The 25,099-nt window shown below is 59.9% G+C and overlaps 11 protein-coding genes across 11 annotated transcripts; all 11 read right to left on the bottom strand.

Annotated features, from left to right (window-relative positions):
- Positions 1–367: 367 nt before the first annotated feature.
- On the bottom strand, positions 368–3,118 carry LMJF_32_3860 (conserved hypothetical protein; the record flags this gene model as incomplete). Its single annotated transcript, XM_001685660.1, has 1 exon — positions 368–3,118. One exon carries the CDS (start codon positions 3,116–3,118, stop codon positions 368–370), a length of 2,751 nt encoding a protein of 916 aa, XP_001685712.1.
- Positions 3,119–4,901: 1,783 nt separating this feature from the next.
- LMJF_32_3850 (hypothetical protein) lies at positions 4,902–5,777 on the bottom strand (the record flags this gene model as incomplete). Its single annotated transcript, XM_001685659.1, has 1 exon — positions 4,902–5,777. The coding sequence occupies one exon, from the start codon at positions 5,775–5,777 to the stop codon at positions 4,902–4,904; it is 876 nt and encodes a 291-aa protein (XP_001685711.1).
- A 1,048-nt stretch (positions 5,778–6,825) lies between these two features.
- LMJF_32_3840 (conserved hypothetical protein) lies at positions 6,826–7,392 on the bottom strand (the record flags this gene model as incomplete). The annotated part of the gene is made up of 1 exon (XM_001685658.1): positions 6,826–7,392. One exon carries the CDS (start codon positions 7,390–7,392, stop codon positions 6,826–6,828), a length of 567 nt encoding a protein of 188 aa, XP_001685710.1.
- Positions 7,393–8,533: 1,141 nt separating this feature from the next.
- LMJF_32_3830 (conserved hypothetical protein) lies at positions 8,534–9,085 on the bottom strand (the record flags this gene model as incomplete). Its single annotated transcript, XM_001685657.1, has 1 exon — positions 8,534–9,085. The coding sequence occupies one exon, from the start codon at positions 9,083–9,085 to the stop codon at positions 8,534–8,536; it is 552 nt and encodes a 183-aa protein (XP_001685709.1).
- A 1,409-nt stretch (positions 9,086–10,494) lies between these two features.
- Positions 10,495–11,574, bottom strand: LMJF_32_3820 (conserved hypothetical protein; the record flags this gene model as incomplete). The annotated part of the gene is made up of 1 exon (XM_001685656.1): positions 10,495–11,574. One exon carries the CDS (start codon positions 11,572–11,574, stop codon positions 10,495–10,497), a length of 1,080 nt encoding a protein of 359 aa, XP_001685708.1.
- A 991-nt stretch (positions 11,575–12,565) lies between these two features.
- LMJF_32_3810 (conserved hypothetical protein) lies at positions 12,566–14,308 on the bottom strand (the record flags this gene model as incomplete). Its single annotated transcript, XM_001685655.1, has 1 exon — positions 12,566–14,308. The coding sequence occupies one exon, from the start codon at positions 14,306–14,308 to the stop codon at positions 12,566–12,568; it is 1,743 nt and encodes a 580-aa protein (XP_001685707.1).
- Positions 14,309–14,956: 648 nt separating this feature from the next.
- On the bottom strand, positions 14,957–15,631 carry LMJF_32_3800 (conserved hypothetical protein; the record flags this gene model as incomplete). Its single annotated transcript, XM_001685654.1, has 1 exon — positions 14,957–15,631. One exon carries the CDS (start codon positions 15,629–15,631, stop codon positions 14,957–14,959), a length of 675 nt encoding a protein of 224 aa, XP_001685706.1.
- A 1,351-nt stretch (positions 15,632–16,982) lies between these two features.
- CKS1 (cyclin-dependent kinase regulatory subunit) lies at positions 16,983–17,282 on the bottom strand (the record flags this gene model as incomplete). Its single annotated transcript, XM_001685653.1, has 1 exon — positions 16,983–17,282. One exon carries the CDS (start codon positions 17,280–17,282, stop codon positions 16,983–16,985), a length of 300 nt encoding a protein of 99 aa, XP_001685705.1.
- A 1,725-nt stretch (positions 17,283–19,007) lies between these two features.
- LMJF_32_3780 (putative kinetoplast DNA-associated protein) lies at positions 19,008–19,418 on the bottom strand (the record flags this gene model as incomplete). Its single annotated transcript, XM_001685652.1, has 1 exon — positions 19,008–19,418. One exon carries the CDS (start codon positions 19,416–19,418, stop codon positions 19,008–19,010), a length of 411 nt encoding a protein of 136 aa, XP_001685704.1.
- Positions 19,419–21,443: 2,025 nt separating this feature from the next.
- LMJF_32_3770 (putative kinetoplast-associated protein p18-2) lies at positions 21,444–21,842 on the bottom strand (the record flags this gene model as incomplete). Its single annotated transcript, XM_001685651.1, has 1 exon — positions 21,444–21,842. One exon carries the CDS (start codon positions 21,840–21,842, stop codon positions 21,444–21,446), a length of 399 nt encoding a protein of 132 aa, XP_001685703.1.
- Positions 21,843–22,949: 1,107 nt separating this feature from the next.
- Positions 22,950–24,776, bottom strand: LMJF_32_3760 (putative enolase; the record flags this gene model as incomplete). The annotated part of the gene is made up of 1 exon (XM_001685650.1): positions 22,950–24,776. The coding sequence occupies one exon, from the start codon at positions 24,774–24,776 to the stop codon at positions 22,950–22,952; it is 1,827 nt and encodes a 608-aa protein (XP_001685702.1).
- Between the last annotated feature and the right edge of the window lie 323 nt (positions 24,777–25,099).

Here is a 25,099-nt window from a genome sequence, read left to right as displayed (position 1 = left end):
CGCCGTGCGCCGTGTGCACATCCGCGCCGGTGTGTCTGCGTGCGCGTGTGCCTCGGTGCGTGCGCAGTCCCTTCAGACGCCACAAGGGCTTGCCGCCCATCCCTCCGTCGTGATGGCACACTCCGGCAGCGGTCCACTCAAGCACAGCCACGCACAGACACATATGCAAAGACAGACAGACAGACAGACACACAGACACACGGACGGACGAAGAGGAAGACAGACTCGCGCGGCGTAGCAGAAAACCAGCGAGAGGCAAGCGACAACAAGGCAGGAGGGCCCACCCTCCACCACCGCCTCCTGCTCACCCCCACCGCCATGCAAGCCCGGAGACACGCACACACACATGCGCGCTCTGGGAGAGTTCTCATCGACACAAGGAGCGAATGTACTTGACGTGCAGCGCGTCCGACTCTTTTTCCTTGTGAGCTCTCTCCGTCATCGCCGTCATCCACTGTGGCAGTTGCAGCGCCTCCTGTTTGCAGAGGAGCTTGTCCCTGGTGTGCGCGAGGCGACTAGCGATGGGCGTTCCTACCGGCAGCTCCATCGACTTCTGCCTGGCCGCTGCCACGTCGGCGGCCGTTGGCAGCGGCATCGGAACGCTGTACGCATGTAGATCGGCGGCCAGCATCTCCGGGGTTACCTCGGGCATCTGCTGTTGCGCGTGGAAGGCCTCCTCCTCATGGCGCAAGGCGAGCTCCTCGCTGGCGGCGGTCAACTCCGCCTGGAGGCGCTGCTCAAACACTTTCTGCGCAGCCGCGTCCAGCGCCCCCTCAGCCTCCGTGAGCTCATCGCCCACTGCGTATACAAAGGGCACCACCACGAGTAGCGCGGATGCGGCGGCGGTCGGCGGAGCGCGCAACCCGCGCTGGGGTGACCCACGATCCCCGTTGTGGCGGGCGCCACCGCCCCGGCGGTGCTGGAGCTTGTCAGGGCTGGCACGAACCACCACACGCGCATCGCTGCACTTGAGCACCGCGCAAGGGCCGCGCGCCGCCTCACAGTTCACGGGAGGGTTCACCACCTTCACCAGCGAGTACGGAGTGTCGGGGTCAATGGGCGCGGCCGTCACGTGCGCATCAGTGGGCAAGGATAGGTCAGTGAGACGGCGCAACATCGCCTCGATTCTGACCATGTCGTGTGGGTTGCGCACTTGCCGCTCCGGGGCGCTGACGAACACGTACTTGCCTTCCACCATACCAGGCATCGGCTCCAGAGCCGCAATGGGGACGGAGAGACGCACAATCTGCTCTGTGCATTCGTACCGGGAGATGCTCCCCGCGCCTCGTTCGAGACGGCGTCGCTTTGGGGTCCCGTTCAATGAGCCTGTCGGCGCGCTGCCGACATGAGCGGAGTCGCTATGCTCATCGCCGATGTCGTCGTGTGTGCGCTCGGAGACGCGATAAAGCTCGCACTCCACCACAACATTCTTGGCAGACAGCGGATCGAGAGCCACGACGCGCACGACCTTGTCCGTGAGCACCTCTTCCCCCGCCACCTCGTCGCATGCGACAGGCTGCGCCAGGTAATACACGCCATGCAGCATCAGCTTGGCGGCCGCGAACTCGGCGCTGTCCAGTGCAGCCCCATCCACGGCGCCGTCGTCTCTGCCCTTGCACGTCAGCATGAGCGGCACAGCCTGCGTGATGTTGCTTGTCAGGGCCTGAATCATGCGCAGCCCGCCATCTGTCACCAGCACATGCTTGCCACTAGGTAGCCGAACAAGGTTGCGCACCTCGCTGCGGTCCATGACATCTACGTGGTTGCTCACGAACGTGCCGTACGCCCCCTCCATCTCCTGGAAAAACATCGGCGCCTCCATGTCCACAAACTCGATGCCCGGAAAGTCATCCTCGGCGAAGAGCGGCGGCACGCACTTGGTCGCGTCGACGATCTCCACCCGGGTGCCGGGTCGAAAAAGGCCCTGCGCCGCAGCTTTGCGCTGGTGGTGCAGCGACCGCTGCAGCTCCGCCTTGACCTTCTTCTTCTGGGACTCGACACCAGTGAGAAGCTCGCCAAGAAGCTTTGCCCACAGTTCGCGCTCGCGGCGCTTGCACGCTGCACAGATGAGTGTTCGGTGGGCCAGCGAGTGCCCTTTCTCCCGTGCCTCAAAGCACAACACCGTAAAGAGACCGAGGCACCGCGCGCACTCCGTCTCGTACGACACGGCGCACGGTAGCGCTGCGTCGCCGCAGACACCCTTGTACACGTGGCGCACCACCGCGTAAATGGGCTCGAGCGTTTCCTTGTTCATCCCCAGAAGCTTCTCGTGAGAGCATGCCAGCTGCATCTCGACCACCTCGAAGCAGTTGCACGGAGCACCGCACTCTAGCAGACACTTGTGACCGCAGGGGAGGAAGGCGCCGCACGCGTACGAGCACGTCAGGTGGCTCTCCTCGGGGTGGCACGTGCGCGTGCACACGTGATCGGGCCGACGACACGCGTACAGACTCAGGCAGAGCCGTTTGCAGCACGGCTCCATGCGTGCAAGACCATACTCGAGCTGCCGCTGGTTCGGGTGCCGGCTGCAGCACAAAGGGATCGTGGGACCCACAAGGGAGGGGAAGTACGCGGCCGCCGCTTCCATGGCCGCCTGCGTCGTCGTAGTGGCGTCGTAAGAGATAACCGCGCGGACGCCCTCCAGTTTGGCGACGAACTTCTCGTACCACTTTGCCTGCACCTGAGGCGCCATCCACCCCGCATCGGCGCACAGCACAAATGCGTCCATTGCCGCCCCCATGGCCTCGGAAATCAAGAGCTCCTCACTGGCCTGAAGCGGCGCCGAAAGGCTTAAGTTGCGCGGCAGCGCGTCCATCAAGTAGAAAACCGCCCGATACCGGTACTTGGTGTGGTCTCGCTTGTTCAGCGCAGGCAGCTCGTGATGGGCTAGTATAATGGGACACTCCTTCATCTCCACCTGAGCGCTGTGCTGCGCGAACTCCTGCTGGCACATTGCCTTCCACGAGAATGGCGCGAGAATGGCAATGTGCCGTGACTCCACGCCATGGCGGTGCATCCAGTGAACCAGGTGCATTATCTTGCGCATCCCCTTTGGCGCTCCGGCATCGCGAGTTATCTGCTGATGCGTCCACAGCCACAGCGGTGATTGCAAACCCATCGAAAAGGCACGCTGACGCGCCTCGGCACCGGCTTTGCCGTAGAAGCAGCGTGTAATGAAGTCCTCTGCTTGAGACGCGAGAGGCGCAATGCCCTCATAAAGGCTGGAGCCGGTGTGCGAAGTCATTGATGGAGAGGGAGGCAGGCCGAATGCGCCTACGAGGGTGCCCAGCGTGTGGATGGACCGGCTTTGCTCACCGTCAGGAGGGATTGATAGGAAAAGGGTGGCGATGGTGAGAAGAGGGAGGGGGGTCCAGTAAGCACTGTGACTCCTCGCGTAACGGCAATGACCACGCAGAGCGCACGATCTCCTCTCAATTTTTTTTATTTTTCGTCGCGCTCTTCCTCGGCTGCTGCAAGAACGTTGGTGAATCGTGTCGTGGCAGCGGCGCGCGGGGACGACAGTGCGCCGAAAACGAAATGCATCGAAGACAAAAATGACAACGTGTGCAGGGAGTAGAGAGCGTGTCGTCACATGAGCGAGAGAAGGGGGAGAGAGGAGTAGCTGGCTTGGGCCAGCGCCTCATGCATGGCACCAACACCGCCAAAAAGGGAAGTACGGGGAAGAAACGGCAACCATACACAAGCATACCGTGCGGCCTACCTCGCCTTCCCGTTGCGCCTCCTTTCGTCGTTCCCTCAGCCAGCCACCATTGTCTCTACGCGTGGGCAGCAGCTTGAACGAGGCGCACGCCTGGCGCAATCGATGATGCGCCTACCCCCTCAAACGGCAGCGTCCCCTCGCCCTTTCAGAGATGCCACCGTACACATTTCGTTCGTGTGTGGCGCAGTAGTGGTGGAGAGAGACGGTCACAGACACCTGTGAACGCCCTCTGCTGTTGCTGTTTTTCTGCTTTCTTTGATGATGCGCGCGCTGACATCCATCCGTGCGTGCAACAGCGCTCGAGAGCCGCAATACAGCTTGGCTTCTTCTTGCCTCCCGCCACTCTGTGAGGACGGAAGCGAATGCCTTGGTGAGAGAAAAACTAATAAAACCGGAGTGAGAACTGAAATCCGCGACACACACACACACACATACACGAGAAAACGAAGGACGAAGACGTCCTTTGCGGCGGCCAAGAAGACTCTACACGGTACACAACTGAGAAAACCATGGACGAGAACGCAAAGATATACGCGGGCAGAAGAAGAGGTGTGCCATCACGAACACGCATGCGCACACCACCAGGGCTTCTGCCGGCATCCACGCAAAATCCGCGAAAAAGAACGAAACAGCCCCAGAGCAAAAGCTGGAAGGAAAGCAGCCATCAACCGCACAGGCGCACAGGGGATACTCACACGAGCAGCAACTCTGCTTGGCATGAGTCGTGCCAGCAAAGCAGGATTCAGTGAATAAGTAAGGAAAAGAAGAACACACAACGCAACGAAGCCAGGACACGCACGCACGCACCCACGCAGCCAAGCTCTTCGAACGCACATGAACAGCCCACAACGCGAACGGAAGAGGGGTGGGCCATGAAACGAGAGAGACGGAGGGAGGGAGGGAGAACACGCAAACCTCCATCACAGCAAGATGCACCTCACCTTCCGCCGCATTGAATACTCGTGCTGAATGGCTGCATTCTCCACCCTCACCTCTCTTGCACCGAGGCAGTAGCCTTTGTTTTTTCGATGCGCCAGCAACGGAGTCGAAGATAAACAAACGGTGGAGGCGGGGCGTCGTTTCTAAACAGACACCGCGGAGGAGCGCTGTCAACTGCCGGGGTAGCACAGGGGGAAAGCTCGTGCCTTACCACGCACGCAAGTCGAATGGCAACGCCGTCTCAGCCTCCATGAACAGCCGCGGCCCGCTTGATATGTTCACACCGCCCCACAGTGGCAAAGGGGAACGGAGTAGTGGAGCTGGGCCCAGTCAGCTGCGTCGCACTCGAGTGGTCGCGAAGGGACACAAAGGAGACAATGTCCTCCAGCGGCTGGTCAGTGCTTTCGAGATGCTTGGACCGGCGTGCGCAGCTATCGCTCTCCTCACGCACAATGCCCTGTACGTGCTCCAGCTTCTGCAGTAGGTCCTGCACGTAACCCTCGGCGCGCTCTGCATGCCCCCACAGATCATCCAGATGCTGCGTCTTGAGCACCAGGGCACCGCGCAGGTGCACCACCTCCGCCTCAAGTGCCGGCATCTCCTCCTCGATTGCGTTGAGCTCGACAGGCACTTCTGGTAAAGGGCGAAGGCCCTCCAATGATGGACGATGCGCTGTTGCCGGCGCTGCAGCTGGTGGTTGTGGCGACAGCACACCGGCAAGCTCTTGAGCGCTGCCTTGCATCTCGAGTATTTTCCTGAGTCTCTGATTATCGCAGTATAGCCACTCTATCCGGTCCAAGTCCCTCTGCCTAATCTGCTTTTGGCTTGCATGCAAGTCGCGCACGTCCATGGCAGACCGCAGCATTTGGCGTCGATCGCGTTCCAGCCTCTCGCGCAGCTCCGCATTCTCTTGCTGTAGCGACTGCACCACGGCCTGCAGCTCTGCCACCGAGCGCGACGACGCCACTGTACCCTGTTGGCTCACGACCGCATCACTGGAAACCACGCCGTCCCGCCTTGCAAGGGCGTCGATGTCGGCAACTGTCAAGGGCACGGCTGTAGGGATCGCGCGCGCTGCAGCAGAAGCGCCAGCACCGCTGCCGACCGCGGTGCGCATCTCTTCCAGTGACAGAGTGTAGCGCTCCGTGCTCGCCTCGCACCGAGGGCACACGGATATCGTCGTCAGCCGCCCGCAGGTATTGCATCGGTAGAGGCTGCTCATGATGAAGACGCGCGAAGACAGGAGAATGTGAGAACCATGCAGTCAATCATGCGGGCATGTAGTTCGACTCTCAGTGGCCGAACCGCTCGCGCGCGAGAGCGCGTATGGCAGCGAGAGAGTGTCGCACGAAACGAGTATGTCAGAGCAGATCGCGAAGTGAGGTTGTTTCGGGTGAGCACTCGAAACGAGAAGGATGGACACGAGAGACCCGAACGATGTCGATGCGCTCAACGCCCCGCCCGGTCGATCAGAGCACGTTGATTGAGAGAGGTCACAGAAGAATGAAGAGAAAACGCAGAGAAGAGATGAGGTTGTGCGGTGGGGACGCAAGAGGAAAAACATCAACTAGCGACGAAAAATATGGTCGAACACGTGCACTGGCGTGTACGCCTGTCAGCTGCCCACACGTGTCGTCGTTGTTGCGCAACACCGGATGGGGCGGGTTGGCAAGAGGAAGCCGAGAAAGAAGAAAAGAAGGCATAGCGAAACCGAAGAGAGAGATAGAGAGAGAGAGACGTGGTTTTGATACACGAGGGGAGGAACGAAGTGGGGAGCGCCGGCAGCAGCGCACTGACCCGGGTGAGACATCGGTGCGTGCCGTGACCCGCATCGTGCGGCGATGAGTCGTGCATAGTAGCTGTTTGTTCATGTTGTTACTGCCCGCCCTCCTGGCATATTCGGCAAACTCCGCTGCGAGCCGCCTGCGTATTCTTTCGTTTCGATGTCACCGGAACTTTTCGTTCGCAGGTCTGTAGCTCGATAGACGAGCGCGTGGTTGCGCAGCGCGACAGAGGGCGGCATACACAAAGAGCTGGAAAGAGAGGAGCCGTGCGCACCTGACGCAGTCTCCTCAGCGCCCTGGACAACAAGCACGCGTGTCACACACGCCACACAAAACTTCAGCAGATCTCTCCGATCCCCACCCACCCCGCCTCTCTCCCTCTCACGCGGTTGAGAACGAGTAGATGAAGTAGAAGATGGCGAAAAGCACCATCAGTACCTGATACGCAGTGCGGACACGTCCATCGGTGCGAAAGATTTCAAGCTCCTTCCAAATAGTCGCCGCATCAATCAGCAGCGAGCGGTGCTGTGTCACATGGAGGTCGTATGCAAGCTCTATACTGCCAGCGAGTAGAAGCATCCACGAGCCAGTTAGAACACACTGCAGAGAAGCGAAGCATCGCACCGCGACCTCGGCGATGATGAGAGGGTTGATCATGTGCTCTAGCTCTAGTGCGTTTTTCATAGAATCTGCGTACTCCTCAAGCAAGGCGAGGTGCGTCACGCACAGCACCATCGCTCCGGACTGGAGGACGAACGCGAGTGCCCACGACACAATGACGCTCATAAAGTGGCCACACAGAACCATCAGGAACGAAGCATGCAGCAGCACAAACAGCATGGCGCGCTTCCGGTCTCTGCCTGTGTGGTGACTGCGGTCCGTGATCAGCACCGGGATCCACTCGAACTGAAGCCAAAAGGCATCAGTGAGACGCTTGGTGCTACTCATCGGCGGTAGAGATACGCGACTCGTGCCACTTTTCGTTCCGACCGGAAAAGTCTGGGGAAGATGAGTAAAAAAAACGTCGAAGATGCACGCACGGTGTGCTTGCGCACTGATCTCTGCTCATGTGCGCGGGCGCGTGATGAGGGTATCCGAGGAAGACGAAGATGCCGACGAAATGGGAGAGCGCACAAGGCAAGAGCGGCACGCAGCAGAGAAAGATGGAGCGAAGGAAGAGTTGAACACGTCATATGGGAGAGGGATGGAAAAGAGAACGAGCGACCGAGTGCACCTTCGCACTCGACGCGCGATGCTCACGACTGGAAGTGCAGCCGTCACGTCACAATGCAGCGCGCGCGAGCTCGTCTGTCGACGCGCGCGTTTCTTGAGAGCACCACCAACCCGCTTACCGTTAGCTTCCCGTACGTCCATGGCGCGCACTGAAGTGCCGTGTCAAAGGCACAGTACAGCCTTGCCTTGGCTGTTCCGTGACGGTCAAAGGGCGGGAAATGTGGGCGGCGTAAGCTCGCGTGACCCTGCCTCTTCGTGTTGATACCGCTTATTACAGACGTCCACAACACGAGGACGTACAAACACATTCCACATACCCCGCGCGGCAGGCTCCACCTCAAGAACAGCGAAGCAAGCGAGAGAGAGAGAGATACACAACGGATCTTAGTATCAGGCTCGTCTACAACAGAAACAGCAAGAGCCACTCAAGACAGCCTACAAACAGTCCAAACTCTGCGGGCGCGCGTGGCTACACGATGCCCGCCCTCCACCACTGCAGCCCTCACGCTCCCTCCGTTCCTTTCTAGGAACTCGACACCTAAAGCCACAAGCGCCGGCGACGCTCGTGGTATCACCCTCGCCACCAAGTGCACTCCTTCCTCATCACGCGCGCTCAGAGAGACAAACACGCCAACAAGGCAGCCGCTCCCCAGCGCGTCCTCTGCCGCGGCATGCGCCTCCTCTTGCTCGGCGTTTCGAATGGCGAGCCCCAGACGCGCGTACGCATGCGATGTTAGAAAGCAAGCGAGCGAGCGAGCGAGAGAGAGAGAAAGAGAGATTGCACGCGCAAAGATTACATGTCCCGCAACATCCTCCGCACATTGAATGCACGCGTCTGGCGCGTTGCAGTGGTACGTTAGCCACCGTAATTCGCGACTATGGAGAACACCATGGAAAGCATCAGTACAATAATCATAACCACATCAACACCTATGAAGATGAAGCCTTCCCGCTCGTACTGCGATACTTCGCGCCATAGATTCACGGCGTCGACGTACAGCTTCCTCTGTCGTACGCGAAAAAGAGTTCCGATAAGCACCGTGGCAAAGAAGAAGGTGCACACAAAACTGCGCAAGAAGAGCGCCTGGATCAACTGTACCGCACGCAGCGCGATGTAGGCATCGAGCAGCGGGTTGCAGGCCCGCTCACACTCCATCGAGCTCATGCTCTTGTCACTGTAGTCATTGATGTTGAAGGCGTATATCATTATCAAGATGGTCATGACGACCTGCAAAACCGTGGCGGCGATCCAGCCGCTGATAAAGTGGAGGAGATTCCCGCCGAACGCGATAGCGCTGAGAACGTATACAAACAGGAACATGTAGGCCCTCTTGCGGTCTGTCGCAGAGTGCTGCGAAGGGTGGCGGAGGGTGTGCAGCACCTCCTTCTGGCTCTCGATGACGCGCATCCTGCCGACGGACGACCAATTTCGCACGCTAAAATGGAGAACGGCGGAACAAGAGAGAGAGAGAGAGAGAGCGACTTCGTGCAGAAGAAGGACCCGAAAGAGCGAAGCGGAGCCGATGAAGTGCACAGAGGAGCGTGTGGCACGTCAGAATCGAAATGGCGAGCAGGCCAGCTGGCAAGAAGGCAAAGAACACGTCGTCACAATATGAAGAAAAAGCGAGGGAATCCCAGTTTCACCCTCTACAGAGGCGAGGAAGACGACAGCGATGAAGAGATGGAGGCCCACGCACACGCACACGCACACGAAAACAAAAGTGAGGCTCACACAAAGCGGGGGAGGGGGGGGGGGCTGCGGCGGCGGCAAGAGGAGCAAGACCGTGAGTGGGGACGTCAATCGATCCGAATTACCGAAATGGCACGTGGAGGCTTACGGACATATAGATAGAGAGACCCCAAGCGATGCAATGACGGAGCGCTAGAGGACTGTGATTCACACACAGACACGCACTGGGCGCCCTTATCTCTCGCTCTCGGCCGCTGGTTGCTCAACGAACAGAGCTGACTGCGTCCTCTCGCCTTTCTCGAAGTCTGGGCCTGTGGAAGACGAGTGCGCGTGTGCTTGCGTGTTGGTGCCTGTTGTGTGTACCGGGAGGTGGATACGGTCGTGTAAGTGAGCTTGTGGGGCTACTGCGATAACGAGAGAGAGGCGGGGGGCAGTGCGCCAGTGCAGGCGTCATGATAACACAAGTGCAGTAAGCGCATCACGTGTGCAGGCGCAGACCGGCACAAACGCCAGCAATGCAGCAGCGGTGACGCAGAGTGTGGGGAATGCAAAACGCGTGTATGGTGGCGTCCCACACCGCCCATCGCCAGAGTGAGGCAGGAGAGAAGGGCAGAGAAAAATACGACGAACATCAGCAAAGGTGCTCGCAGCTATGAGGGGTGAAGGGGGCGACGGGCGGCGCACCATCCTTCGTTCCGCTACGTGCAACGGCAAGTGTGCCCACGTCCCCTCTCGCTACGCTGCTGAGAGGGCCAATCAAAGAAATGAAAGGGGGCCGACGGTGCCTGTATCGCACAGACAGGCTGACTCTGGTCCTACCCTTCATTATAGCGGGGCAGCACACGTTTCGAGCCACGAGAGAAGTTCCCCCTCCCTGCGAGAGTGAGTAAGGGGGCGCTCAGTAAGACCAGACGAACAAACAACCAAAGCCACGGAGGCCGACAGCCTCGTACGGCACCTTTTCAGTGCTTTCATGGGCGTAGCGCGAGCTTCTGCTTGAGGTGTTCGACAAGGGAGAGGAAGCTGCAACGGCATGCGTGATCGCCTGGAGCACCACTCTTGTCTACGAGAGCCTCCGCCTCCCCCCCCCCCTCTTCCACACTCCAGCAGCGATGTGTGGCGCCTCCTCAGTCGGCTGCCGTCATGCCCGCCTCCGTCAGTGTCGCGTACGCCTCCACAACAGAATTGTGAAAAGCCCACCAGGTTATACTCCGCGCTGCAGTAGCCGCCAGCTGTAGTCGTGGGTTCACGGCGATAGCGACCGGCACATCGCTGTCCTTCGACTGCAGCTCATACAGAAGTCGTCCTTGTCGGGTGGAGGCTGCCGAGTTGGACGGGCATCCGGCGTACACAAGCAGATGCCGGCCTCCGGTCATGGACGAGGTGAGCTGCAGAATGGGCGAGGCTGACTGGTAAGGGAAGACGTGCTGCGCGCCAATGGCGTCGGCAGACCCGACAAAATGTCGCCTCGCGTCGCCGTGGAAGTAGTTCGCCACCGTCTCGCCGCGCAGCCAGTCGTATACGACAACTTCACCACTCGACGATGTGAGCAGCAGGCGATTCGCATCGGCGCTAAACTCGAGCCCTTTGCATCTCGTCAGCGACGTCGACGTGGTAAAGACATGCTTGTTCTCGAGCACGGCCAGCGGTGCCCCGAAAAAGCTGCGTCGATCGAGTAAAACAATGCGGTGGTCGTCGCCGATGGCGATCCGATGGCCGTCCCGGCTAAACTGCACGCAGGCTCTACTGCCTACAATGGACCGCTCCGGCGTGGCGGCAATGCAGCCGGAGATGAGAGGGTGAAAGAGGGCTAGCCGACCTTTGGCCACTACCACCGCGCCGATCACGTCTGTTGCCGGGCACTGGGCAAGGGTGGAGTACACTGGCGTGTTCGCCACTGGCAACATCTCCGACTCGGCGTCGTTAAGGTACGCCATCTCGCCGAAGAACTGCGACGTCTCCGTGTTCAGGAGGTGCAGGTGGCCATCCAGGTGAAACCGTGGCGCGACACATACGACACTGCTGGAGTGGGTGTAACGGACGTTGTGCACGCCAAACGCGTCGCAGATAATCACGTCCGTGTTCGTCATGTTGCCCACGTCGATGAACCGGACGGCGTCGTCCGTGTGCGCCGACACGAAGTGAAGGCCGTCGAAGGAGAAGTTCATCGCGGTGGGCCGCGGCTCGTTGATGCCTGTGTAGAACATGGACGCCACCTCTATCGGTACTCCGTCCACAGCAGCCGAGCCAGCTGCTCCACCGCTGGAGGTGAGGGGAGGGCTCGGGGAGGCGGAGTTGTTCATCTATGGTACTCAACGGCTGATGATGCCTGAACTGTTTTGTTTCCGTGCAATGGTCGATGCAAAGGTGTGCCCTCCCCCCCCCGTCACATACACCGCTGTGTTTGTGTGTGGGGGGGAAGGGGGGGGGATAGGTGGATGGGTGGGTGGGTGGGCGCGATTAGAAGAGTGCTAGCGAAAAGGCGGCGTTTGTGGGGGATGGGTGGCCCTCACATGTATCGACTTCGCTGTTGGTTTGCTATGTCTTTGATCTATGGACTCTGTGCGCGTAGATGGGGGGCGCAGGTGTGTGCGGGATCGAACACCCTCCGCATTTAACAGTGCACTTAGCACGCATGCCGTCACGTCAAAAGCCGCGCGTGAGGACGGAGGGCGGCCGAGCAGTGGAGTTGAGGAGCAAAGAGCATGGTGAACAGAATACAGCGGCGGTGCCGCTTCTTTTTTTTTGTTTGGGAGATGAAGAGCGCTCAGCAGTGCTGAAGCTCACTGTCGAGCCTGGCACATTTGGCGTAGACAGCGCAACCGTCCCCCATTCCCACCCCACCCCACCCCCCTCCGGCCTTCATCGGTGTCCTCAACGCGTAAAGGGGTGCAAAAGCCTCGTTGCGTGTGGGCGCGCACCACTGTGGTGATGTTCTGAACGCAACAGGAGGAGGGGGGGGGGAAGAGAACGTGCAGACGCAGCCGTGGAGTGCACGCACACACAAAGAGAAAGAGACGCGGAGAGCACAGTGACGCATGTGGATGCCCGGTGTTCCTTTCATATGTCGTTCTGTGCGCTGGAAACAGCTTATACGCGTATCGCTCTCGCTCAGCGCACCCTTAGCATTCCCACGGGATGCCAAGTCCAACGGCAATGGACAACAGCTAAACAAGGCACACAAACTCACGCACTCTATCACCCCTCGCACCGACCCTCCTCCTCCTCCTCCTCCGAGAGCGGGAGTCCAAGGTGCACGAGCGTGAGCGGGTAGAGCGTCACCTTCTTCGCATCCACCAACATCGACTGCAGAACAGAAGCCCCAGGCGTCGACGCCGCCGACACCGTCACCGGCTCCGTCCGGGAGACGTGCTGGTGTATCTCGAGCGCCATGCGCATCAGCCGCTCGTCCGACTCGGAAACGTGCATCCAGTATGCAATCAGAGGGTCCAGGTAGATGGTCGACAAGAGGTGCTTGTGCTCCGCGTGGGACAGAATAATGCGTATGCGCAAAAGTGCACGGATGGTGTAGTTGCGCCCCAGCAGTAGCCGTGTGCCCACCACCGCCCACACCCGCTGCAGCAGGGCGCAGTGACGGTACAGCGGGTACACTAGCGCGCGGCGCGCAAACGCGACGCATGCGTCGTAGAGTGTGTCCGCCGGGTCGAGGTAGGAGAGGGCCGGACTCAGTTGTGTGAGGTTCCACAGGGACTCACTGCAGCCGCTACCCTCCGTGACGAGGTCGTCGTAGGCCTCGCTAAAGAGGAGGTCCGCCGTCAGCGCCTCCACCTCTGCCGGCGAGGGAGGAAAAAGCAGTCTCGGCAGCTTTAGGCGCATCAGCACCTCCGTCTCCTCTCGAGTAAACTTCAGCGACGGGCGCACTCGAGATATCGCCAGCCGCGTACGCGGCCCAGGCGGAGCAGCAGCATTAGCGGCTGCTTGAAACGACACAGAGGCGGCGGCAGCCGCACCAGCCGCCGCCTCTGATGCTGTCGGCTTTCGCTCGTCGTCGACAGCAGGATGCAGCTCCTCGATGAGCGGCTTCTTGAAGTCGGCAACGTTGCCACTCCACACTGTGACCGGTCGCGCATCGTCGCCTGCGAGCAGCGTTGTTTCCTCCTCTTCCAGCGGATCTGCCCTGCCCGCACCCAATTCAGGGATACTCGCAAACACCACCGACAACGACGCCTGCTCCTCTCCCGACCCGACAGCATTGCCATGCAGAGCATTTTCAAAGTCCCGAATGTGGGCAGGGACGTACCGCAACACCTGCGCCACCTCCCCCTCCGCGTCCTCAAAGGCGAAAAGCAGCGCGTCTACGTCAAAGTCCCTCATCTCAGCAGCGAGGCGCAATCGCCGGCGCTCTTCGCGCGTGGTGCACTCGGGATTATCGCGCAGACTCACCACCTCGCGCACAACATCAGCATCGAGCTTCTGGAAGAGTCCGCTGAACGCGTTTGCGAAGCCGTAGCTGCACTGCTCCACCGGCGCCATGCTCTCGCTCCGGTCCGCGGCGCTGCCCGTCGCGGTGGCATCCGGCAAGGATTGCACGTACTCGGTCTCCTCCAGCTCCTCACCCGCGCCAGTCGCGGCGTCGCTCGAGCTGGCGACGCTGAGGACCTGAATAAGCGAAGCACGCTGCTTCTCTGTCGCGATGAGGTAGGCCGGGTTATCGAGCTTCGTGAAGACCTCCGCCGGGTTTGCTTTTGGAAGGTACACCGTGAGCACGTTCGCCTCCAAGTCGTACGAAGCCCGCTCTCCCTTGCCCTCCTGCAGGCATTGGTCGAAGCGCAGGCGCAGGTAGTACGGAGAGCAGTAGAAGGTGAACTGCGTCTCGTGGATGTCAAACACAGCGCTCATCACCTTGCAGATGGCGGAGAGGACGATGCGAATGACGACAAAGCCACCCTCCTGGCTGCACTCAAACACAGGTGTGATCATCGGCAGGGAGAGCCGAGGATGGCGGCTCACGAAAAGACGGCAGCGTCAACCGTGAAGGGAGCACGCCCACGCCCAAATCTGTGTGTCCGTCGAAGTTAGAGGAGTTCTTGCTCAAGAAGCCAACACAGTCGATCGCTGTCGAGCGAGAATGTCATTACGCTGAGTCGCGAAGAGCAAGGAAAGAGGGCGGTGAGAGCGAGGGAGGTGGGAAGGTGGGGAGGCGGACGTGAAGAGACAGAAGGCAGTGAAGGCAAAATGTCACCAACAGGTCACCGCGGTGCCGCGCGAGTACTCATGTCCTGCGCATTACTTGTGTGTGTGTGTGTGTATGTGTGGAAGAGAAGGGGCGGGGTGGGCCGGTGAATCACTCCCAGCGCCGCGCATGCACGCCCATCAAGCGCTACCTTAAGCTGCTCCTTCATGACTGTGACGATTCCCACACGCGCAGAGGCGCTCCTTTGAATCGATGGCGCCGTACACATCCGTAGAGACCTGCATAATCAGGGCGTCACCACCACCGCACCGCTTGCCTTGCAATGCGTCGCTGGGCAAACAGACCCCGGAGGGGGCAAGCGCGCCTGCATGCCGACCCCTGCGAAGGGTAACAAGCGCGTTCTTATCGACCTTGTCTCTGCCCCACCACAGCGGTCATGCACCGCCGCGCTGCAGCAGTGCGATTTCCTTTTCCACAGCCGGGTTCCTGTGGTCTTTTGAGAAGTGCACAGCGGCCTTGAAGTCGGCCAGCGCCGCCGCACGGTCGTTCAGTGCCTTGCTTGCCAGCCCTCGCCTGTAGAGCACTTTCACCTTGAGGTCCTCTGGGAGCGCTACCGCGGCGTCCTGCAGCAGCATCGTCGCCACCGAACGCGCCGCGTCGTACTCGTGCATGCGGATGCACACCATTGCCACGTTTGCGCGAACAATCTGCTCTGTCTCGACAGCTTCTGCGTCGGCAGCACCAAGGACGGACGTAACCTCGATGCAGTCCTGATAACCACGCAGCGCATCCTCGAAGCGGCCCTCTTGGAAGGCAATGTTCGCGTTCCGCTTCAAGACGTTCAGCAGTTCCAGAGCCCTGGCTTTGTCCGCTGCTGGGCACGGTGATTCGACAGGGAGCGAGATGGGTGCCTGAGGTGGGGGTGGCGAGGCTTGTGCGCCAGCAGCGGCAGCGGGGGGCTGTACAGGAGACCCGGGCACATGCGCGTTTCTGTCCGGGCTGGCGGCACTATTCTGGCTCAGCTGCCTGTAGGCAGCGTAGCTGAGAGCACCCAGCAAGCCGCCGATCACCACCGTTACACAGGCCACCTGCGTTTGGCGTGCGTTCATCGTCGATGTCTTTTTTCAGATAGTGTTCTCACAGGCCTTCGTGACCTTGCGTATGTGCGCCGTGTTGGCGAATGTACTTCTGTGGTGAGAAACGACGCGAGGAGAGGGGAGGGCGTGCGCCGCAACGCGGACGATGGGCAGCCAGAAAAGAAAAGAGGAAGGGCGAGCACAGTCCACATCACACAAGAAGGGTCGTTGCAGAGGGCATGGGTACGTGTTGCGAGGCGCGACTGTCCTTTTTCAGCCCTTCCACAAGAACACGACTTCAGGATGAAGTGCGTGGTCGACAGCAGGCTCCGCACACACACACGCTCACCAGCACCAGCTATAGTCCGGCCCTGTCACAGTCGGAACTGGCCCACAGGAAAACCACGCGGCAATTCGTGACCACCGTGCAAAATGTGAAACGTGGGTGTGGGCGAAATGCCTCCGGGCCGGCACAGAGCACGCAACAGCGGCAGACGCAGCCCCTTCCTCCTCATCCCTCGAGGCTGAGACGAGGCGCGAAGGGCCAAGAGTGTCCGCTATTACGGCGCCGTCCTCTTTTTTTTTTGAAGTGCGTCTGCTTCCTGTTCTGTTTCAAGGGAGCGCCGCCCACCTTCGTTCTGTGGACGTGCAACCCTTGTTGTTGTTCACACGCACGCACGCAACCAAAGAAGTGCCCTCGCACCATCTCACGCGTCAGCTGTCACACAAACAGAGAGGCACGGGCAAAACACAGACACACTCACAAAGCCAAGTAAACGGGACAGGCCTTCATCGCAAGAAGCACAGCACAGAAAGACGACGACACGCAGGAGTGATGCGCGCACGCAACACGGCACACCAACAGGGAGAAAACGATTCTATGCATTCTAATGCCGGGGGGGACGGGCAGACGGAAAAGAAGGAGGTAAGGAAGAGTGCGGAAAAACAGATGGAGAGGGGGGGGTCGTCGTGGCATGGGCAGATCCATGTCACTCCCGGGAGCACCATGAAAAGGCAAGACAGTGGAGAGGGGGGCTAATGAGAGAACATGCAACGCGCCATAGTGGGAGGAGATGATAGGCCTCATTCGCCATGACGAGAGCCAACACGATACAGACGGAGGGAAGAGTGAGATGAAGAGAGGAAGGATGGAAGGATAGGATCGACAGTGGGAGATGGAACGGGCAGCAAGGCGTTGGTGTGTGCTGGAACTGGCAGGTCTGCGCAGTTTATGTGGAAGCAAGCAATATCGTGTCTTCCTTTTCAAGCTTTCCTCTCGTCGAGCGACGCACCCAGCTTGCGCCCTCACCTCCTGGCTAACCTTCCCGGCGCACCCATGCGAGTGCGCGTCTTCTAGCTCTCGCTCTCTGGTGAGCACCTCCCCTTACGTGCGAGGACGCTTAAAGAGCAGCACGTGTGGTTCTGGCTTGTGAATCATGTAGTGTACCCACCCTTGCGACTGCTGCACGCCGAGCTGGCGCCACTCCATCTCACTCATGAGGCGGCTGGTGGGGACGAGGCGGGCAAGATCCTTTGGGAGAATCACATGACGGTACTCGAACACATCATCGTAGTACTTGTCACTGTACAGAATCTTGCACTGCAGTTTCTTAATAATGATGAGTGCCTCGCGCTGTCCGTTTGCGTCCAGGGAGAAGAAATCCTGCGCGGGTTTTGCTGGCATAATGGACTGCAGGCGAGGGGGAGGAAGGGGGGACGAAGGTGAAAGGTGTGATCCGGTGCGTGCGTGTGTGATGAAAGAAAAGTGGCACGCCTTAGCCAGCGCACGCAGCCTGTCTATCCCGGCGCGTATAAAAGAAAGCGGAACGGGAGGCAACGCTGTGCTGCGGGGTGGTGCGAGCCACACTCGAGCACACAGAGAGACACAGGCAGTGGGGGAGGGGCACACCGGTGAGTGTATCGATGGCAAAGGCGGTGTGAAGACAAGAGTGAGGACCAAAGACCAAATAAAAAAAAAAAACAGAGGCTGCCGAGGGCCTCGCAGAGGCGAGGCGGGAGACGGGAAGAAGTCGGCGGCAGCAGCGGAACAATCCGACGCGCCAAAACGTGCAGGAGACGGCGAAAAGGAAATGGGGGTGGGGGGCACGAGTGAGTATGCGATGGGCACAAACGTATTGTGCGCACGTGTTGTAGTTTATCGTTGGTAAGAGAGGCGAGGGGCGTCACGAAAAAGAAGCCGAGAAGTGCGGCGGCTCATTCGGAAAGACGAGGGAAACGCAGCGTGGCCAACAAAGCCTCGACAAATCGGGCGTCTGCGACGCTTGCGTGTCACAGTGACTCGCCACGGTAAAGTGAGGCATCGGTCCACCTAAGGACACGTCTACAAGACGAGAGACTACACAGCGAACCGAGTCGCAGATGCCGACGTAAAGAAAGCCTGAAGGGAGGTCTCGACACGCACTGGACAGCGAAGAGCACCCCGTGCGCTTAGGTGCGGTGTAGATGCGGTCCATTGCTCACCCCCACCCCCGAGATGAGGGGGGTCCACCAGATCATGGAATCAGCCCGCCCACACGCGCGTGCTCGCCAGCAATGCGCGCTTCACCGCCGCCATTTTCTGTGCTTGTTTGTTGTCTTCACCTCTCTGCTGCGCTGCACAGCGTGCCTTTCACGGCGCGCCGGTCGGAAGGAGAGACCGAAAAAAAAAACGAAAAAATGAAAGTCGCACCGAAGATCGCCGGCACGGACAGGCACACACCCGCGAGCACCGAAAACGTACAGAGAGAGGGAGGGGGACGGGCGGGCTGGGCAAATGAGACGGGAACGGAGGAAGGGACAACAGCGGCGAGCGGAGCAGAGCGCCGCCTCCGCACAGGCACGCACAGGGCATCACAACGCAGCGAAACAGGGCAAACCACTAATCACTTCGCCGGGCTGCTTCCAGGTGACCCCCTACGTCACGCACCATCTCCCCGCGCTCTCCCGTGCCGACACGCACGCGTCAGCCTCACAAGAAAGAGGTCTGGGTGAAGAGAAACGGGAAAACCGGGGAGGGGTGAGTGCAGGAGACATGCCGGACACCACGACGGCCCTGGCGGTACGCTCTTCGCTCTTCTATTAGGTAGGTGTGTGCAGGACGTGTGTGAGTCAAGCAAAGGGTGATCTAGGGAGAAGGGAGGAGTGGAGGGCACTGGCGATTGGCCGAGTGCGGCAATGTGCAGCAACCGTTCTCCAACAGCTTCCGTTGCGTATGTGGTACCGCTTGAAGCACGAACGGAGAACGACCAATACACACGTGTGCAAGCAGGGCTCAACGCATCTTACGGTATGCCTCGCCTCATGTCACCGTACACCCTCCTCCTCGCCAAACTCACCCGCCTGTCCTCGGCTGCAGTTCTATGGGAGAGGGAAACGAGCGCGGAAAGAACGCATCTCCTCTGGTAGTGATCTACTTGGCCGACTGCTTCTTGGCCGTCTTCGACATCGACACCCTTGGCTTCGTCTTCTTTGCCACCTTCCTGATCTTACGCTTGGCGTTCTTGGGGATCTTCACCGTCCCGTTCTTCTTCAACTCCGCCCACAGCTGGGCCACCTTGCGCTGGCGCTGCTTCATGGGCAGGTGCAGGAAGCGGGGCGCATACTCCTTCTGGAAGCGGTTGTATGCGTCGAGGGCAGGGTATGTTACACGACGCGCGCGCTCCTCAAACATCTTCCGCTCCGGCGTAGAGAGCTTACTGTACATCTGTGCCGACTTCTTCGCGGGGTTCTTAATGCCCTTAAGTACGCCAGTCTCGCCCAGGTGCTTCTGGAAGAGTGAGAAGGGGCTCACCCGACGAAGCGTGAAGCTACGACGCAGCATGACGGGATCTGCGCCTACGAGTAGGAGTGCACGGCTCTATGAAGGAGAGGGAGGAGGGAAGAGACCGGAGCGGTGGCAAAGGGGTATGTATGCACCCAGACGAGTGTGTGTTAGAGGGGTGGCTCTTACCCTTGCGATACGCTATGCAGCGCGCTCTATGTATGTGTGTATATATGTATATGACGTATTCTCTATCGTTCGCTCGCTTTTCGAAGGTTGTCGGGGGATGATGGTGATGTGTTGTTGCTGTTTGTGGGCGGCAGGCAGTGGGGTGTGGGGTGGGGAGTTCCTTTGAGGTACGCGTGTGTCGCTTGAGTGAGACAATGTTCCGTGTTGTTTGGCAATGACGCGTTCCTCTCTGTCGCGCTAAGCGGTCACTGCAACGCAAGCAAGTGCGGGAGAGGAAGTGAGAGAGAGAGAGAGTGAGAGAGAGAGAGAGAGACAAGACGGCACCGTCGGCTAATCTGATGAAGCGAGAGCCAAGAACGCACCGGTGTGTGTATGTGTTGAGACGGTGGAAGACAGGAGCGAAGGCGGGAGTGAAAGAGGCACGGAAGGAAAGCGAAGGGAATGCCATCAGAACAGCATGCTAACGGGAGTGTGTTGGCGTACGCGCTGCCCAGGCATGTACACGCCCGCACCGCATACCACACAGCAGCGGCGCGCAGGCACTCAGCCAATGTGTATACTCTTCTGTTAAGACGCGCAGCGCACACTTGAAAAAAGTGGAGGTGGCGTGGTCGTGTTTCACAGCCGCAGACACATCAACGCGACTGGGCTGAGGTACTTTCGATATTATCATGAACGTGAGCATACGAGTGAAAGCCGCCAGCGCAGACAAGACGCGCAGAGACATCCCACGGTGTGGAGCAGGTACGGCTGGCGTCTCTGCGCCGACACCTGTGCTGATGTGTCGCTTCTCGAGGGTGCGTGGGTGTCAGTGTCGACGCGATCGTATAACCTCATCGCATACATTCACGAGTCACCGAAGAGGTGGGAGACAAAGGCATCCTTTCCTTTTGCAGCGTGCGCGCGAGTGGGTGTGCAAGGGCGGGGGGAGGAGGGGGGGGGGGGGCTTTCGTTGCAGGCGCCACATCAACGGCAAGCCAAAACGGGACAAAGTAAAGGGTGCACTCACACCGATGACGCTCGACAGCTTGGAAAGGGAGGATGTAACATAACCGAAACGAGGGTAAGAGAGATGTCGAGAGAGAGGGAGAGAAGCCGTCGCCGCCGATGAGCCCGCGTCAAAACTATCAGAGGCGGCAGAGAGAACGAAAACAAATTATGGAAACCACGAAACAAAGGAGGAGGGCGCGTGTAACAGCGTGCAGGTCCGCCTGACCATCGACAACGAGCGCGGCAAAACGCGCGCAAGGATAAGGGAGACCCGAAGAGTAGGCGACCATCAACCGCGACGACGACGGTGGGCCGGCGAGGGAGAGGAGCAATGTCATCGGCGGCAGTGGTGGTGCCTCTCTCCATCACGCGCATGCCATCGCTGCTGTCGCACTGGCATTCTCTATGGAGTCGGTAATGGCGAGGTGCGCAGATAGAAGAAGAGGAGACACACAAGACGAAGGGGAGGGACGGACGTCTGGAGAGGTGTGCGCGCCGCATCACGGGATGACGGGCGGAAGGAATGCAGACATGACTTTGTGGGCACAGGCGCGCCCACAGCGAAGGAGCAAACAACGAGCACAAAAAAGAGAGAACAGATCTATGATTGTACAAAACACAGGATTCACGCACACGCGCGCGTACCGCGCATTCCTCGCATAGACGTCGCCTTTGCCAAGCTATACGGTGACTCCCCCTCCCCTCCCTCCCCTCCCTCTCGGGCTTCCCGCGCCATCACTCAAGCAGCACCACTGCGACTGCGTGTACATGGGGAGCACCGAAGTGGTAGAACACACAGAGGAAAGCAAAAGGAAGGCCATCACAACACTCTCGCGCGCGCGTGTTGTAGGCAGTGTTTCGTTCTGTCTGTGGTGCGAGTTTGTCATGCTCCCCAGTGCCGGGGCTTTACTTGCCCGACCCCTTCGCGATCTTTTTCCCAGCTTTACTGGCCGCCTTAACCTTCGCCTTGGCGCTTGACACCGTATTGGTCGGCTTGCTTGCCCGAGACCTCCTCATGGACGCCCACTTCGCCCTGATGTGCTCCTGGCGCTTCAATATGGGCATGTCGCGCAGGCGCCTCATCTCGCGCTTCGCCATGCGCTGATATGCCTCCTGCAACGGAAACGTCTTTTCCTTGGCCCTTCGCGCCAGCGCACTCTTCTCCGCCGGAGAGAGCTTCCGGTACATCTTCGCTGCGGTTGCACATACGTTCTTTGCCCCCTTCAGCTTACCGGCCTTGGCAACGTCCTGCACGAAGAGCGCAAACGGGCTCACGCGCAGAAGCTCGCGGCTGCGGCGCAGCATGTGTCGTCCCTGTGCGTGCGGTGCCTGCCAGTATCGGGGAGCACAATTCGCGGAGGCGGAGACCAGATCTCAATAAAAGTCCACACCACGAAGAAAAGTATGGCCGGTGAGCCGTGCTTTCACGGGCGATAGCGAGCACTTTTGCGGAGACGAGCAAGGGGTGAGAGCAAGGGGTGAGAGCAAGAGGTGAGAGCAAGGGGGGACGGCAGAGGGAAAAGGCGAATCTGACGCGTTTGGTGGGTGAGGCACTCTTGCAAGAGTCTGCGCGTGGGCGTTGGCGTACGCGCATTGATGTGACAGCATCGCAGCGTCCATCACGCCGCAGATGGGGCAGCACCGCAGAGGAGGCAGAAGGGGAGAAGCTAAAGAGCAGTGCCGAAGCAGAAAGAGGGAGCAGGCGGCGAGTCCGATGGGGTAATGCAGCTCTGTGTCCCCGCACGAGCACACAAGTGCGCACTCCCGCACCACCGCGGAAGCTACGTGTGAGCAGGCGGAGGAGGAAAGCATCCGTGAGTCTGCACCACATACGTTGGCTATGGCACGCTGTCGGGCGCGTGCGTGTGCGTCCATGTGCGTGTGTCGGCATCTAGGCCGCAGCACAACAAACCGTGCGAGCGCCGCCGGTCCGAGAAGGGTGATGTCGAAGACGAGCGGTCGGTCCGCCACATCATCTGCCTGTGCAATCACTCTTTGATTTCTGCTGCCGTCATAGTCGCTGCTTCGATACGGAGGAACTGTACATCGTAAGGCATGTAATCCGAAAAGTATGACGAGCGATACGACAGGGCACAGTGGGCCACAGCGCAGCACACGAGATGCGCCTCGAAGTGCCCGAGAGACGCAAATGCAGGAGGAAAGCAGCCCCCTTCCCCCTTCCCACTCACCTCCCCCAAACACGCACACACACACACTTCCTCCAATCTTGCACTGGTGGGCGGGCAGTTCGGGGATGAGCGAGGGGTGGAAGTGCAGCGCATGAGGACGAAAAGAAAAGCGGTGGTGGGGACGGGTGCGCGGCGGCGAATGAAGCGCAAGCCGACAACCAGCCAACTGCCCCGTCCCTCCACAGCATCCTTCTCGCCCCCAGGCCCACCCGCCTCACAGGACTTACTTCCTCCTGCTGTTGGCCTTGCCGATATCCTTCTTCTTCTTGTCGCCCTTCCGGCGGATCGGTGCGACCTCCGCGGTGGGCAGCGGCGGCCAGTCGTAGCGGTTGAAACGCTGCGCGGACGGCCTTGGTGCCACCATCTGCATACTCGTCAACTCGTCCGTTCGAGTTGCCAGTCGGCTCACCGCTGCAGCTGTGTGCGCACTGAAGATGCCGGCGCTGACCAGCACATAAGACGCGCCGCCGGCGATCGCCAAATCGACGACGTGAGCCGCAGTCTGTGGATCCCCTGCAGCAGTGCTGACTAAAACAGTTACTGCCCGGCGTGAATCCTCCCCGGTAGCACACACGTAGTCGACAACGTCGCTGACGGTGCCACAGTCGCAGGGGCTCATCACACTGTTTGGGAACGCGCCGTCGTGAGCCTGCACGGGTAACGGACTCGCAAGGCCCGATGCTGCCGACCCTGCCTCCCGTTGCCCAGCGACCACGTCACTCAGAACGATGGAGTCCTGCAGAGCCATCTGAAGTCGCTGGCGAGCGACGCAGTCTTCCATGACGTGGGTATCCTCGAGAAACTGCACAATGTCCGGGCCCACCTCTTTCAGTTGCTCTTTGACGTACTCGCTGAGCTGATCACCCGTCACCGGCGGCTCTCCGCCTCCAAAGAGGCTGTATAGCACCCTGCATTCTCCGGGGGCGTCCTTGGCCGCGCCACCGTCCGCCGTGTTGGCTGCAGGCACTCGTGTCGTGGACGCTTTCATTGACAGACCCAAGCACACCTCTGCGCCGACGTTCAGCTGAGCACCAGACAGCGCTTCCGTCACAGCTTTCACAACGTCTGTTAGGTTCACGGCGCCGTCCCAGTGTAGCGTCCCACCCGTGCCCACGCTGGAGGAGGTTGGGTGGGACTGCACAAAGCGCTGAGCGGCCCTGCGCACCTTCTGCATGCGCTGCCGCAGCACCGCACCGCTGACGGGCATCGACTTCTCCACCCCGCTCGCGTCGCCCACAGACGAAGTCAGCACATCCAAGGCAACATACACGTGAGAGAAGCGCACACTATGCACCGCTTCCGGCGCGTCGGATCTGGCGGCGCGAACCAAGAATGTTACCAGCAACTGCGGTACAGAGTACGATCGCGCTGACGTGTCTGAGCCAGCTCGTGCTGTTGAAGCTGCTGAGACACCGGTTCGCGCCGGTGTAGAGTGCGCGCCGCGAACGGCGGGTCCACCACTGCGGCGGTCGTCGATCAGCGCAGCAATGTACTGGTGCAGTGGCATGCAACGCTGTTTAGCGACCACCAAAGACGCCATGATGCTCAGCACCCATTGAAGTGCAGAGGTGCCGTTGGCGAGTGGGGACGTGGAGAGAGCAGCCCGTAGAGCCGAATCCCACTCGTGCTGCGGCTCTGCGTAGCCGAGCTGAAGTAGTTTCGACACCGCCGCAGCACACGTCGTTTGAATCGCGGAGTAGCTGTTGCCCTCGGCGTCGGTGGCCCCTTCCGACGCTGCCAGGGACGCGCGTGCCTCTCCATCTCTGCCCCTATCGGCAGATGCAAGCAAATCGCCGGTGGTCACGGACACCTCAGGCCCCACGCAGAGCTCCATGGTGAAGGTGATAGCTGTCTCACCGGCCGCGCTCAGCACCTCGTTGTGATGAAGCGCCTTCACAGACGTCCCCCCGGCCACCTCACGGAAGTAGCGGGAGAAGAAGTCTTTCACATCGGTCGGGTGGGCTGACACACACGCCCGCGCTGCCTCCGTAAGAACTCCAGAGACGTGGAACTCATCGTCGTAGCGCTGCCATGACACAGAGCTCGACATGGTGTCGCGGCAGATAGCGGACAGGTAAGACGCGCACTGGAAAAGCACCGGCTGTGAGGGGCGCCGCCGCGCAGCAGCAGGAGCACCGGCACAAGGAGACAAGCTCACCTGTCTCTGCAGAAGCACGAGCAGCCCTGTATGTACGTATGCGTATTACACACTTCCTCACACAAGATCAGGGCCACACCACACTCGCTGCGTGTGCGCCTGTTTCGTCTCAAGTGATCTTGGCGCGTGAGCAGACATGGGGAGATTCGGAGAGGCGTGCGCAGGAAGACGAGGCGGTGGGCAAGAGAAGATGGCACTGATAGAAGATGGCGACA

Source organism: Leishmania major, chromosome 32, assembly GCF_000002725.2.
Source record: "Leishmania major strain Friedlin complete genome, chromosome 32".
NCBI classification, from domain to species: Eukaryota; Euglenozoa; class Kinetoplastea; order Trypanosomatida; family Trypanosomatidae; genus Leishmania; species Leishmania major.
This window is presented reverse-complemented; position numbering and strand designations above follow the sequence as displayed.